Genomic DNA, 14,044 nt, shown 5'->3' with positions numbered 1-14,044 from the left:
AACAGTCAAAAAATTAATTTTAATCGACTTTTAAGCTGTATCAAACAAGCTCTTAATTTCAATGAACTGACAAAGAATAGTACAAGCAACTACTAATGATGCCCAGTGTCAAATTGATATCCATTTCCTAGATAAAAGAGTTGGCTAAACAAAAAAGGCAAGCGGGAGAATCACGAATCATCGTCTTACGGTCGAAATCAGGCATCGATCATCACATAAAGAACTCCAAGATATCTTGTTCAACAATCAATTAAATCACAAGCAAAAATAAATTATTTTTGTTATAGTTAATAGCACCACGTCAACTCTTCTATTACACAATCACATGTTAAATAAAGAAGCTATCTACAAACCATTTCTCACTAATTCCTACATAAATAATCCCTGGCAAGTTATATTCACAAAAGTCGAATGACATATCACCCCCACAACCTAGTATTACATTTTCTCATTCCACGACTCACACGTAATGAACCAGTTACTCAGTGTCTGTACTTATGCATCCAGGTGAACAACATTTCTCTGCCTTATCCCTACATCTGCAGCTTCTCGATTCTGCTGAATCATGCCAATATCGCTCACATTTGAACTTTGAGCCTCCAGGGCAACACGAGAACCAGTTTGCCTCTCGTCTAAGTTCTCCCCGTAGTCATGGAGTCTACGACCAATCAAATACCGGTCATCACGTATAGAATTGTGGAGGTTGGTGAACCAGATATGGAAGCGCTTGGCACAAAAGAACAGCAGACTAAAACTCAGGCACCCTAACCAGGCAAATCGATAGACAGCCGAGTTAACTACTAACGGGTACCCAAACACCGGAAACACACCTCTTGCTAAAACGTAGGGAACACATAATGCAGTAAGCAGCTTCATAATGATAGGGAAAACAATCTCACGCAGTACCCAAAGACCTTGCAGTCTAGAGAAGCCATTTTCCCTCACCCTTTCAAATTTTAAACGCCAACTTTCATCCACCAGCGGCATCATGTGGTCCAACATAACCTGTTTAAACAAAAAAAATTGAAACAGTTCATATTTTTTTTGAAAGTATTGATCTCAGTGCATCCATTGCCATATGGCTATTCATCACTGTAGGCTACAGCAATGAAATCATTCTAAAGCTATCATAAAATGGTAAGACAAAGGTTAGGAACCCAACCATGAAGTTAAAAATTTACTGAAACCCCTCCACCCCAATCAAAAGAGACAAATAGAGAGAAAACTAACCACTCTTGTCCAGATCTTTAAAAAGATTAGTCCGAGGGCCCAATCCTGATATAAAAGGAAAACCGGACTTTCATCCACAGGAACCCGCATAGGCACGATTACCAGAAGTTCAAACAGCAGTCCTATTAAGACAGGAATGACAAAAATCTGCAGCACAAAGGTAACACAAGTTAACATCAAAAGCCCCTGCAATTTTATTGAAATATAACTGAGACTGCCCATTCTTACCCATATCGACAACAGTGCAGAACTCTTGAGAATGATGCCACACCATTTCCAAATCTGATTGAGCAAAACTCTAGTTCTCTTAGTCCGAATATGGTCAGTAAAATATCTTGCTCCAGCTAAGACAGTCCAAATGACATAGCTTCCAATGACAAAAGCATATGAATCTAAAGAAGAAAATCAAGGAAAAGTGAAGATTATGGCTTGATTCTCATTGCTTAAGTTGAAATAAGGACATAACCAAACAACTTAATAAATTGCATTACCATTGCACTTGATGCCATGGGTTAATGGAAGAAGTGGAAGGGCATTGAAGAGCATCCGCCCAAGTGAAATGGGCACAACTATCAATGCAGAGTTGAAAACAAGTAGTGTCATCCAAGCTACCAACAACAGCAGCACAATTCGAAGCACAAACCTCCACCTGCTAAAAGATTGAAACAGACAATTATAAGATGCTCATAGAAGAACAAAATAATAACTCTACGAAAAAACATTGCCAATCTACCAAAAGCTGACCTCAACTGAAGGTACATGGATCAATTAGAAAAGACGCAATCTAAACATTTGAGGATGCCCTATAAAAAAGTGGACGACGACTGAATGTGCAGGATTAGTCAGTGTGTATGTGCTAAAAATTTCTGTGTCTGTGTATGACTATGTATCTCACATGCTACATCACTACTATCAATTGATGTTGCAAGGACCCTTCTACTACAATGGTGGGTCCACGTGTGCCGGACACCAACACTCCTCGAATGTTACCAGAGTCTTTTTTCTTTCTTTGACAGTAATGTATAGTTTTATCAAAAAGTTATTATAATATAACAAAGAGGTACTATTTTTAAAAGATTTCAACAAGAAAAATTAATAGTAAGTATAAAATCATAGTTATACTATATAAATGAAGAATTTTAAAGAATTTAATCAATGTGTGGGTACCATTCTGACAAATTGTGTCACGCGTCCAAACGTGTCTGTCAGTGCATCATAGCTATTAGGTATAATTGTTCCCAAGAGATAGCATCAGCATAATTGAAGAAGAAAAAACAATGGCTTGTTTACAAGTGGTCCTTGAGTAAAAATCAAAAGCAAAAACTTTAAATCACAGAAATGTGAAAGTGCACACACCAAACTGAATTGATGGGAGATGGACAAACAGGCTAAAATCTAAGGAAACAAATGGTTCACAGAAAATTCCACATCGGAAAGCTAATAAATAATTATCCTCATTGCAACTTACTCTTGATCAGCCGGTTCATCACTGTCGTGCTCCTCCTCGGTGCCACCTTGCACTGCCTGTGAGGCTTGTGATACAGCTCGTTCCTCTGCACCAAAATGTGCAAGTCCTCTCCCTGGATTCCGATTTGCATTTTCTTGGCCACCATTGTCCTCTGGTTTTGGGAGTAAAAAGTCTGTTAAACCAAGTGCCCAGCCTACAGCTATAAACCAGTAGCGCAGAAGGGATTTGATAGTACTCCGCAGCTTAAAATGCTCAATAGCAAAAGGAATGCATATTTGGAAGAGAAGCATGTCAGCAGGAATTTCAGTAAATGGATCAGATACACTGCAAGTGAAGTATTTATGCATAGGTTAATAAAGAGAGATTCTATGAAAATCAGAAACTGCAACAGACAAGAAAGTGATATTTTCTGAAAAAGAAGTGGAGAGCGCTCTTACGAAATATCTAGTGGAAAAATGGAGGGAGCCAATCGCATTGCAAGTTTAACTGGTAAAAATACCAACATCACTATCAAACTCCCATAAACAGCAATAGACAACAGAACTCTACGAGCATGCTTGTGTACAGTATCATCAATCAGATCGCGGAATGGATTATAATTAGGATCAGCTGGATCACGAAGAAAGTATAGAACTCCACTGCGTAAAACCTATAAAGAAATACATTTGGTGTTAGTGGTAGCTAACATAGAACCCTTAGAAAATACAAGTTGATATAATGTTAGGCACAGTGCATACCCCTCGAAGAAGGCTGACAAATATACTGGTTTGCAGCATGTAGACAATTCCTACAACCCAATGAACCAAAAAACTTGCCAGTGGCGAGACAGAGAAAAATTCAACTCTTTGTGAAATCGTCTTTCCAAACATCCTAATTGTACAAACATCCAGCCACCATCCGCACATCAAAGGAAAAACCCCAAGTTCAATAACAAGAAGGAAAGCAACTTTAACCATAGTCATTAAATGTCTCATTGCTGCAGCAAACTGTCTGAAGAGAGATGGAATAGTTTCTGCAATTGAAGCAATTCCATAGAATCTTCCCATGGTCAAAGGCTCTCCTTTGGTATACCTTATGAAGGCAACAATTCCAACATAGAAAATGACCAGCGAGAATATGAGCATGTAGCCAGCAGCAAGAGTAGTAACATCAGAAAGCCGTGAAACCCCAGCAGATTGCACTTTGAAGACATCATTTGCAATAGCTGAGCTTAGGTTGCCAGATACTTCATTATTTCCTGTTACATTTACTTTCAACATCTCACTGACCTGACCAAGCAAACTATCTTCCTGGTTATCAGACGTCAAATTCACGACTGCAGTCACTGCATTCTTCAAGGACAGGGCCGATTCCGTAAGTGGCATGACAGTCGATAATACAGGACCAGTAGCAGAAAACCAAATCCAGGATAAATAGTAGAGTATAACACGTCCTAATGAGAAAGGCACAAAGATCACAACTCCAAGGAAAATCATATTGCTTGCTAGAACCTGCAAAGAAGAGGAGGAAGTTCAGCAACAAAATAATCCGTTGCATATAAGACAAAATGCATTAGAAGAGCTTGCTGATTTTGTAAAGCAATTCATAAATAAACCTTTACATGCAGATCAAGTAATGATTCCACTGACATCCAAGCATGGAGATGATGTAAAGGCATCTTGTTCACCAGGTAAGGAAATTAAATCTGTGAATGACAACCAATGATAGTGCACCATGGCTGTAGAAACCATGCCACTTTACAAAAACAACTGTCTGACAATTTCCCATCTGCTTTATTGAGTGATGACAGAATTAAACTTATTTGGAGACAGTCTAATACCCAAGTACTTGCTTCCAGTGATCAGTTATTCAAGAAAAAGCTAAGAGAGGAATTTCATGCATAACAAATTTTCAGAAAATTGGAACGGCTTATAAACCAGTAACTACAGTCAGACATAACGAGATTGATCGAAAGTTACTACATCTGTACATGTATATCACCGTCCCAGCAAACTAATAACAGTAAAATAGGCATGCTAACCTGTCAGTCCACCCAATCCACCTAGCATGGTCTCATGAAACTAAATCCAATAGAAGTCTACATGAAGAACAAAATAAGTAGACTTGAAAATTACATCACTGTGCATTGCAAGATTTTAAGAAATTTATTACTGCCATTGCAAATTAGATGAGTTGACATCTAGAATGCAGAAGTAGCTATCCATATCAGATCAGCTATAGGCTTCATACATGGCAGCAAGCTGAGTTTCATGTTAACTAGGGAAATATATTATCAAGCACATGATTAATAGCATTCCATGTAATAATAATGACTTAAAAAACAAAATTAAAATCCAGTTCCAATCAGGCACCAAAAGAAATAAGGAAATTATGGGACATATAAACTCACTGTGAATGCATTCTCAACCAAATGGAATACAGGTCCCTGCATGCCAACCAGTTCATCAAAGGGTACATCCTCCGCACCATCAGCATCATCCAAGCCATCAAACATCTGTTCAACACGAGCCTCAAGACGAGCAGCCTGCATCTCCCACTGAGCAGCAACATTTTCTGCATTCCTGCGTATTATCTGACCTGCTCCTGCAATTCCTTGTGCTCCAGCAGCATCATCACCATTCCCATCACCAACAATATTTCTATTGACTTGAGCAGCATGCCTTCTTGCAGCACGAGCTCCATTCCTGTCACCTTCATCTTCTCTGTCGACATCCTGTCCTCCAAGTTCTCGTAAATGCCTAAAGTAATCTCTCAGAGAAGTTGCCCCTAGAAATATGAATACAATGCTTGCAGAGAGCAGAAATCCATGCAGACAATCAGTCAGAATGACTGTTGTAGATAAGTGACTCAAAAATAATCTCTGCGCTTCACCAAATCTTCTAACAAATGCCAGTCGCCATATCCAAAAGGTAATAAAAGGAATAATGAGAAGCCAAACCGAAAGCACGAAACTGAGGCGCAAAAAGAACTGCATAACATGGCAGGCTTTCATAGCTATCCCGACAACAAATTCTTGAAATGGAAGCCTTGCCGGAGCATTTTCAGCATAAACTGGAGAGAACGAAAATGGATGTTTGCAGACCTGTATTATATGTAACTAACGAATAAGTAACGGAAGACCGCACTCCATCAAGCACAAACTGAAGAGAATAAATATCAATAGCTATAGAAACCTACCAAAAATGATGTGCTGCACTTAGAACAGAAATTCAGCACTATACATTATCCAAATTCATATCCTATACTATGGAATTCGCAGTCCAATTCTTTAATATATATTTCTTGGGAAAGGTTGATACAGTTTTGATTAAACAATACCCTATTACAAATATATTGGTATCAGTAGTATTTCAAATGTCCTCTAGCAAAAAATTCTGATAGTAATATGAAGACAGTAAAGTTTGCTGAGCATTTTGAAGAAGTTATCAGAAACTAATGCACCTAAATTTCTATTTCCCGTAGGTTAATGCTTTAAACTCTCCGCCGGACAATCTTCATAGCATATAGGACTTCTACTGTCTGGGGTCCATCTTTCTAATCACAGCGACACCCCTAAGTACAATCTACAATAGCATCCATAATCAAAGTGAACACTGGGTCAATCATTGCTAATTATGCATAGCATCGTATGTTATATCTATCCCATGTTACGTATTATCAGTGCTTATCCTTCTAATCAACTACATATACGACGTAACCATATGTTCAGATTGGAAGGTTGGTCATTGCCATTTTCCCTTGAACACAGTCTTACTCAAACTAAATAAAGGTCGCTCATTTTGTCTGAAATCTCTAACCGTTCGCCCAATTTCCATTTGCTGAAGGACTCTAAAAGATTTCGATCCATCAAAAAAATCATATGTTGAACTCAACCACATATTAACCACACGACAAGTTTTCACAGAATTAACAACAACTCACAAATGATATCTAATTACACAAAATAGTTTACTAAACATCAATAAACAGACCTCGCATTGGCGAGCATTACTGTGATTCAGCCACTGAAGTAAGCAATCCTGGTGAACGAACTTTATGCTGCCGCTGCAAGCGCACGGATATCGCAACGGATTATCAGCATCACCAGGGTTCCGGCAGATCCGACAAACATCTCCCTCCTCATCGTCATCCATCAAATCGTACTTACCACTATTGTTAATATCATTAAAGCTCTTTGAACCCGGCGAAGAAGCCACCGATGATGTTGAATTGGACTTCAAAGGCGCCGCGGAAGAGGACGACGATGATGACGACGCAGCCTCCGCCTCCGGTCCGATCTCCATCGAGCAGTTGGAAATTGCCGGTGGAATTTTCTAATCCGCTCTCTAGGGTTTGGTTGATAATTCTATTTGGGGCCGGTGACCATGTAGGTGGTGTTATGTTATTATATGGGGTTTGGAATTTGATTCAAAGGATTGGTTATTTATTTAAAGAGTATTTCACAAATGGTCTTCAATGTATTTCTGTAGTAGCAAGTTGATCATCCATATTTCAAAAGGAGCAAGTTAGTCACCAATATATTATCATTACTGCAAATTTGTCCCTAATAATACAACAATCCAAATTTGGACATGAACCGCTAGTTTTACAAGGCGCATTTTTTCATTTTCCAATCGAACAAGCAATTCCCGACTCCCTGTTTGGTTTTAATAAAAATAAATAAGTTTTGATAAAAATTAATAAAATATGTAATTTACAATTTATGAATCTCATAAAATGTATGATTAAAATAAATTGTTAATATTGAATTAGATTTTAGTCTATTTTTTTAGTTGAACCAAATAGTTTCCATGGGATTACATAAATTCATGACAATTTTTAATGTGGATTTGGATCGTCAAACAATAGCAAAAAAAATTGGAGATTAATTTGGTCTTTTTAAGACATTGTGGACCAACTACTTCAAGGGAAATATATTGGAGACAAATAGTGCAATTTTACCATTTATTTATTAGAGGAAAAGACCACACGGTAGCGTTACAACGACGGAGACAAGATACGGTATGTTGAAATGACAAGATTATCCTTGGTATCAGTTCTGAGTTATTGGGTAGGTTCAGGTTTGAAGGTTAATTTAATGGATTTCGGAAACCAAAATTGTCCAAGGCAAGTCGGTGAAGATTGAGAGCGTACGTGGTGGGACATGATTCGTTGTGTCATTTGCAAATTGCATGGATAAGATAAAATTAATTTCATAAAATTTAAGTAATAAGGTTCAAACTTGAAATTAAGTTTGAACGAAGCTCAGTCCAATTGACAATAATTTCGTACATTTTTGTACATTAATTTAAAAATAATATTTTTTATGATTTTCTGATAAAAAAACCTTTTTTTTTTTAACACAAAATTAGTGGTTAAAAGTAAGAATTTCACTTGTAAAATTATTTTATTAAAAGAATCTGAATTGCATAAATTCGATGAATAGTATTTATGAAATCAAAATCAATCAAGCGCTAAACATGACTATAAAGAGAGGTAGCAACTCTTTCGAAAAAATTAATCCACACTTAACGCAGCAAAAAAACAAAAACCAAAAAAGAGAAACAATAATTTCAACGCGTCCAACAAACTACCTATGCTCACAAGAGAAAAATTGTTCGAAAACAAAATACTAAAATATTTTTCTCACCCTCTCAACCTTTTTCTTCACAAAGCAAGAACACTAATGTGTGTTCGAGCTACATTATTTTTAAAGAATGTATTTTCAAATAGTAGATTGATGGAGAATGTATGATTAAAAATAAGAAAATGTTTTAAATTTACGTATAATATTATTTTATTGAATAATGTGTGGTTAAAATGATATCAAATCACTATTTAAAAATGTATTTTTTTTTCAAATAACGTAGCTCGAACAGGTAATCATTATTCAAAAGGTAAATAGTAAACTCGAAGAAATTTTCACCAGAAATAAACCAAAACCTCTGTTCTTTAATATGAATCATCTGTAAATTTAGTTACTTATATTCATCAATCATCAGCTTCACCAGTTCAAAATGGAAGCATAAATAAAACCAAAGGTGAAGCTTAATTTTTGTCTAACAATGTAACATGTCATCGTGCACTCAATTTTTCAACGAAAGAAAGAGAGAACATACAAAAAGAGTGCAAGAGAGTCAGTTCGGAAAACTTCCTCTCAACTTCTGCTGGGAACCTCGGCAGCTGCTTTCATTTCAAGCAAGGCATCTTCGAAACACTTGGCCAGAACTCCGGGGTCCGGGATTATGTCTTTGGCGACGAGGATTTGCATGTCGGCCCTCCCGGCATAACTCATCATATGCAATGTGATTGCCTGCATAGCCAACAAAAGAAAAAACACGACTAAATATCTCTCATCTCTTGTTACATTAGTATATTTGACTAAGCTTAAAAGTAACTTTTTTTTTTTTTCCGAAATCACGTAAGGCATATTTTTGAAACTGCTGCTAAGTGGAAAATTAAACAGTGTGCAAGTTCAGTACTTACATGTGGTAGGCTGGTTGAGTTCACCCTAATGTACTTCACAGGGATTCCGACAATAGTGATCTCCTCTTGAGGTCCAATTACGTTTGAGATAGTAAACGTTGTATTACAAACAATCCTGTAATTAAGAATGCTGGCAACCTACACACCATGAAACAAGAGTCTAGTTAATATGTTCTACGATTGAAAAATAAAAGAAAACATCAATTCACCTTTGCCCCGAAAAAAGACATGACCAAGTCCCCGATTTTGTACGAGCAAGGAGCCTCCAGTGATAGCTTTTTCTTATCGATCATTGCTTTGGCTCTTTTTACAAACTCAAGTGGATTGGAACCGCCTCTGTGATAGTGAACCGGGAGGAGAAGCATCCCGAATTTGTTACCCCAACGTGTTCCCAAGTCGCTACTCATCAGCTTGGATATATCCTGACATGAATGAACCGCTCATTTCACTTCAAGCAAGAAAAATGCACTTCAGTCGAAAATCGAAACATTAATGGACCTGCAATCCAGGTTGTGGTCTTAAGTTGACCATAGCAACGCCTGTGAATCGAACACCTTCTTGTACAGCTAGAAAATACAAATAAATCAAGCAAATGGAATGATATTTCATCACATCAGAGTTATATCCCAAACTTAAATTTCAGTGACTAAAAATTACAATGAACTTTACCTTTTGTTGATCTGATGTCTAAATACCTTGAAAACCCGCATGACACCATCCCGAAAAGAACATCGTTGATTGTCTGCATATTAATACAGAAACATATTACAGTCGTCCTCAAACTTTTTCAAAATATAAGAATTGCAATTAAAACCAAGCTACTGGTACAGGGAAAACATCATAGAACTTTTACGGATAAGACACATAGGTGAGGTGAGTGATTTATTTTTTGCAATAAAATATTTACATGGGGCCCACCCCATGTGAGAACCTGTAAACCTTCTGGTAACTTTTTATTCTGTACATTGAGCTTTTTTCTTGCAATTAATATAGTATAAGTATAGTACTTCGAAAAATATAACTTCGGGTTGGCCGTTGGGGGCGATATTACTTCTAGAAACATAATAAACGACATGATAGTCTCGAACATATCTTTTTTAAAAATAAAGGTTACCATATAAATAAAGGTAAATGGAAGTCGTACATGCGAGAATACAAAGAATAATATCTAAACACCTCTTCCAATCCTTCCGCGAAATTTAAGAGTAGACACAACTAGATATTTATGATGAGTTATGATGTTTGTGGTGGAATATTTCTAATATGGGCTTCTCATTTGATTGTAAATTTATGGGTTAAATGTAAGGCTCATAATAATATTCTGATTGAAACAAATTTATTAAGTGGTCAATTGAACCTTTTACACTTTAGGGGCTATATTTAATATGATGTGGTAATTTTAAGTACGTGGGCCGAAAATATATGTAAACTCTAATTAGAATTTAAGTCGTAATAGGACAGCTTGATAATTTTTTATATAAAGACTAGATCTCATCTCATCTCATCTCCTCTCCTCTCTATATTGTTTTTAATAGCTTGCCCCATTGACGGGTAATACTTTGTGAGTAGCAAAGAGGGGAATATCTAAGTGCTATTATTTATATCAACCATGTCTTTTGCAGGTATGAATTCGAACTATCAATTTATAATTATGTGATTCTTGATTCTTAGCATTATTACAATTAAATTAAATAATTGCTATAAGAGCCTACTATGCTAAGATAAGAATCTTTCATAAAATAACTTTATTTTTTCCAATTCCTACCTTTGAATTATAAAATAAATGGACAACAAAATTCCACCTTTAACCTCTTTACGCAACACCCCCTTCTTTCTCCTCCACATGCACACACACAAAGATAACTATGAGAGAGAGAGGGTTGTGTGTGAAGCTTTGTTCACTCAAATAATTTTATTGGCGGTTAGGTTTTAATCGATCTAAATTTGAGACCCAAGCTATGCCACACCATAATTTTCAATATTTTTTTCCCTTAAAATATACTTTTTGCTCTCTTTCTAAACCCTAATTCTATTCCACTCATTGCTTTACCTTTTCTTAACACTATCATTAGAAGAATATGAGTTTGGAAGTTGAAGGCTCAACGATCCTTTATGGTGTCATCACCTTATTGTAGTTCTTTACTTTTTATTTGCTATCATTGGCAAGTTTGTATAGATGAGTGAAACCTAAAAATTTTCCTTTTTGGCGTATCTAATGTTTGGATAATTGGCACAAAACGTCTCTACCTTTCAAGGTAATTGTGTAAATTTCATTTTTTGGCATTTTTACCCCTATTTCCACCATTCGTTGCGTAAAATGTCATTTTTCCAATAAAATGACAATTTTACCCCCGATTCAAATAAAACAAAAATAACATAAAACAAAAAATAAATAACTAATTGCAATCACATCACAATCCTAAATTTTTCAAAACATTACAACTTAGTCCTAAATTCTCCTCCACCACCACTTTCACAGCCCTACAAAGTCGCCGCTACGCCCGCCGAACTTCTCCACCACCAGGGCTATAATGGTGGTATCAATTTGCAGGAATTATGCCCAGAAGTTAAATGAATTGGACCAGCAGTTATAGGTTTATGAAGAACATCATTTGACTCCAAAATTCGACAAACAAGTGCTGTAATTTCTGCAATTGAGCAATTACCTAATGCTTTTTGACCTTGAATTTCATTTCCCCTATGTTGATTTGTGTATTGAATCACATTTGAGTCATGAACTAATAGAAGAAAACCTCCTTCGCCCGAGCAAGTTGTTCTTGAGGCCAAATCCAAAATTAAATCATCTGATTGGTGAATTGCAGCAATTGATTCAGTAACCATAGTCGTTTCACCTTGAATTGTATGCTGGTTGGAGCAATTGATTGATTGTAGATGTGAAAGAACATCAATCAAAAGGGAATCGGATTAGTTAAAGCACGAGTTCTTTTCCCTGAGTAAACTGCCATTTTCAGGCCAAATTAGGGACAACCCATATGTTCATTGGATGTGCCATGAAGAGTAGGTGCTTGTAGTAGTGGTCCGCGATCATGGGACCCACCATCCTCGTAGAAAAATTCGTCTGACAGTTGCACAATCGCTGTGTTCGAAGACGAGCATGTTGGTTTTGATTCCATGTGTTTATGGATGATTGGTGACCATGGAAAGGGACGTCTTGATGTGTATAATTTACTGGAATGTTGGGCATGGCATGGGTGTCGTTGAAATTGGAGATTTTGGCTATTTTGTCGGAATCGGAGTTGCACAGTCGCTGCGATCACCGAAATGTTTTAGCTTGATTTTGCGGCGAATTCAGGTGGGTTCGAGGTAGGGGAAAGTGAGGTGAGGTTGGTGGTGGCCGGAAGGTGGTAGGGTTATGAAAGTGGTGGTGGAGAAGAATTTAGGACTAAGCCATGATGTTTTGAAACTTTTAGGACCGTGATTGCAATTAGTTATTTATTTTTTGTTTTATTTTATTTTTGTTTTATTTGAATTTGGAGTAAAATCGTCATTATATTGGAAAAATGGGTGAAAATGACATTTTGCTCAACGAAGGGTGGAAATAGGGGCAAAAATGTCAAAAATGAAAAGTAAAGACATTTTACACAATTACCTTGAAAGATAGAAACGTTTTGTGCCAATTACCCCAAATGTTTTAACTGCCAAAATTCTAACACCCTTAAATTTGTTTTCGTTTATTGTGTACTGGCCAGTTAGTTATCAATAATCCACAATATGCAATGGTAAAATTTTCATTTCGAAGATATTGTCTGAGGGGGTGTTTGATAAAACTGAGTTCTAAATGAGGACAACGTGCTGGATTCTAAGTGGTACTAAAAGCTATTCTATGGTGTCCACTGTCATTGCCTATAGATACAACGGTTATACATATACACGTGTATATATGTGTATAGGTGTGTTTAACTCTCTCTCATTAAGCAGACTTGTTTTTGGATGATTTTGTATCAAAGGCGAGGAGATATTGTCTATAATTTGAGGTTTTATTTTGCTTTACGAGAAAAAGGTTTTGTTTTCTTGTATGTATATTGAGTTTCAATGATTTTCAGGCTTCTTTCGGTGGTTGTGGCAAATTTTGGGATGGCCTGTCTGCGCTTAAGAGATTGGGGTCATATTGCAATTATTTAAAAGAAGGGCCTACTTGTAATTTGAGAATTTGGAGGATCTAGTTTTAATTTTAAATTTAAGGTTAACATGTGATTTTCAAAAGGGCTTTTAATTTTAACTTTTAAAGCTTTGATCCTAAAATTTTAAATTTTGACCCAATTAAAATTTTATTTAAAATTGACCCGTTTAAAATTATATCAAATAAAAAAATAAAATTGATTGACGACTTTTATATTTATGTTAAAATATTTTTATGTTGCTATGATTTGTGCGTATGAATTTCATTTTTATATATATTGAGATTTTGTTGCCAATTTTGTCCTTCAATCATATAAATTTTGCCTTTCATCGATTGATGATTATGATTAGTTTCATAGTTATTTTTCTATGATTGCATTTTTCATGGACTTTGAGACGAACTTTATTTTCTCACTGAGAGAAATTTTTTAAAATAAAGTGGGTGGTAGCTGCCAAATTAGAGCACTCATTATTATTTATTCAGTTATATATATATATATATATATAACCCATGTTTGAGTCGCATTTTAAGTAAAAAAATGCATTATTCATATCACATCAATGGGAAATGTGTAATTAAAAAATAAGGAAAAGTTTTGAAACTACGTGTAATATTATTTTATTGAAAAATGTGTGATTGAAATGATGTCAAATCATTATTGAAGAATGTATTTTTTTTGAAAATGTGGCTCACACACACACACACACACACACACACACACATATATATATATATATATA

General features: G+C 36.0%; 2 protein-coding genes across 3 annotated transcripts in view; both read right to left on the bottom strand.

Annotated features, from left to right (window-relative positions):
* Nucleotides 1–233: 233 nt before the first annotated feature.
* Nucleotides 234–7,109, bottom strand: LOC111410135 (probable E3 ubiquitin ligase SUD1). 2 transcript variants are annotated; one of them, XM_023040352.1, is made up of 9 exons: nt 6,670–7,109; nt 5,088–5,780; nt 3,436–4,188; nt 3,136–3,347; nt 2,699–3,022; nt 1,722–1,882; nt 1,459–1,622; nt 1,231–1,377; nt 234–1,005 (listed from the first exon to the last, which is right to left on the bottom strand). In XM_023040352.1, the coding sequence occupies exons 1-9, from the start codon at nt 6,979–6,981 to the stop codon at nt 496–498; spliced, it is 3,276 nt and encodes a 1,091-aa protein (XP_022896120.1). In that variant the 5' UTR covers nt 6,982–7,109; the 3' UTR covers nt 234–495. The 2 variants fall into 2 exon arrangements, with proteins under 2 accessions (XP_022896120.1, XP_022896121.1); XM_023040353.1 differs by having other exon boundaries at nt 1,722–1,879.
* A 1,500-nt stretch (nt 7,110–8,609) lies between these two features.
* The window catches only part of LOC111410134 (O-acyltransferase WSD1-like), a 10,485-nt gene continuing 5,050 nt past the window's right edge, over nt 8,610–14,044 (bottom strand). Inside the window, exons 2-6 of the mRNA XM_023040351.1 lie at nt 9,833–9,905; nt 9,662–9,729; nt 9,373–9,585; nt 9,164–9,301; nt 8,610–8,990 (exon numbers count right to left, since the gene is read on the bottom strand). Of these exons, the coding sequence (XP_022896119.1) occupies nt 8,835–8,990; nt 9,164–9,301; nt 9,373–9,585; nt 9,662–9,729; nt 9,833–9,905 (648 nt within the window). The 3' untranslated portion in view covers nt 8,610–8,834. The remainder of the gene's footprint in view (nt 8,991–9,163; nt 9,302–9,372; nt 9,586–9,661; nt 9,730–9,832; nt 9,906–14,044) is intronic.

The sequence above is a fragment of the Olea europaea genome, chromosome 15, assembly GCF_002742605.1.
Source record: "Olea europaea var. sylvestris chromosome 15, O_europaea_v1, whole genome shotgun sequence".
Lineage (NCBI taxonomy): Eukaryota > Viridiplantae > Streptophyta > Magnoliopsida > Lamiales > Oleaceae > Olea > Olea europaea.
Note: the sequence above shows the minus strand (reverse complement) of the source record. Positions and strands in the feature narration are given on the sequence as shown.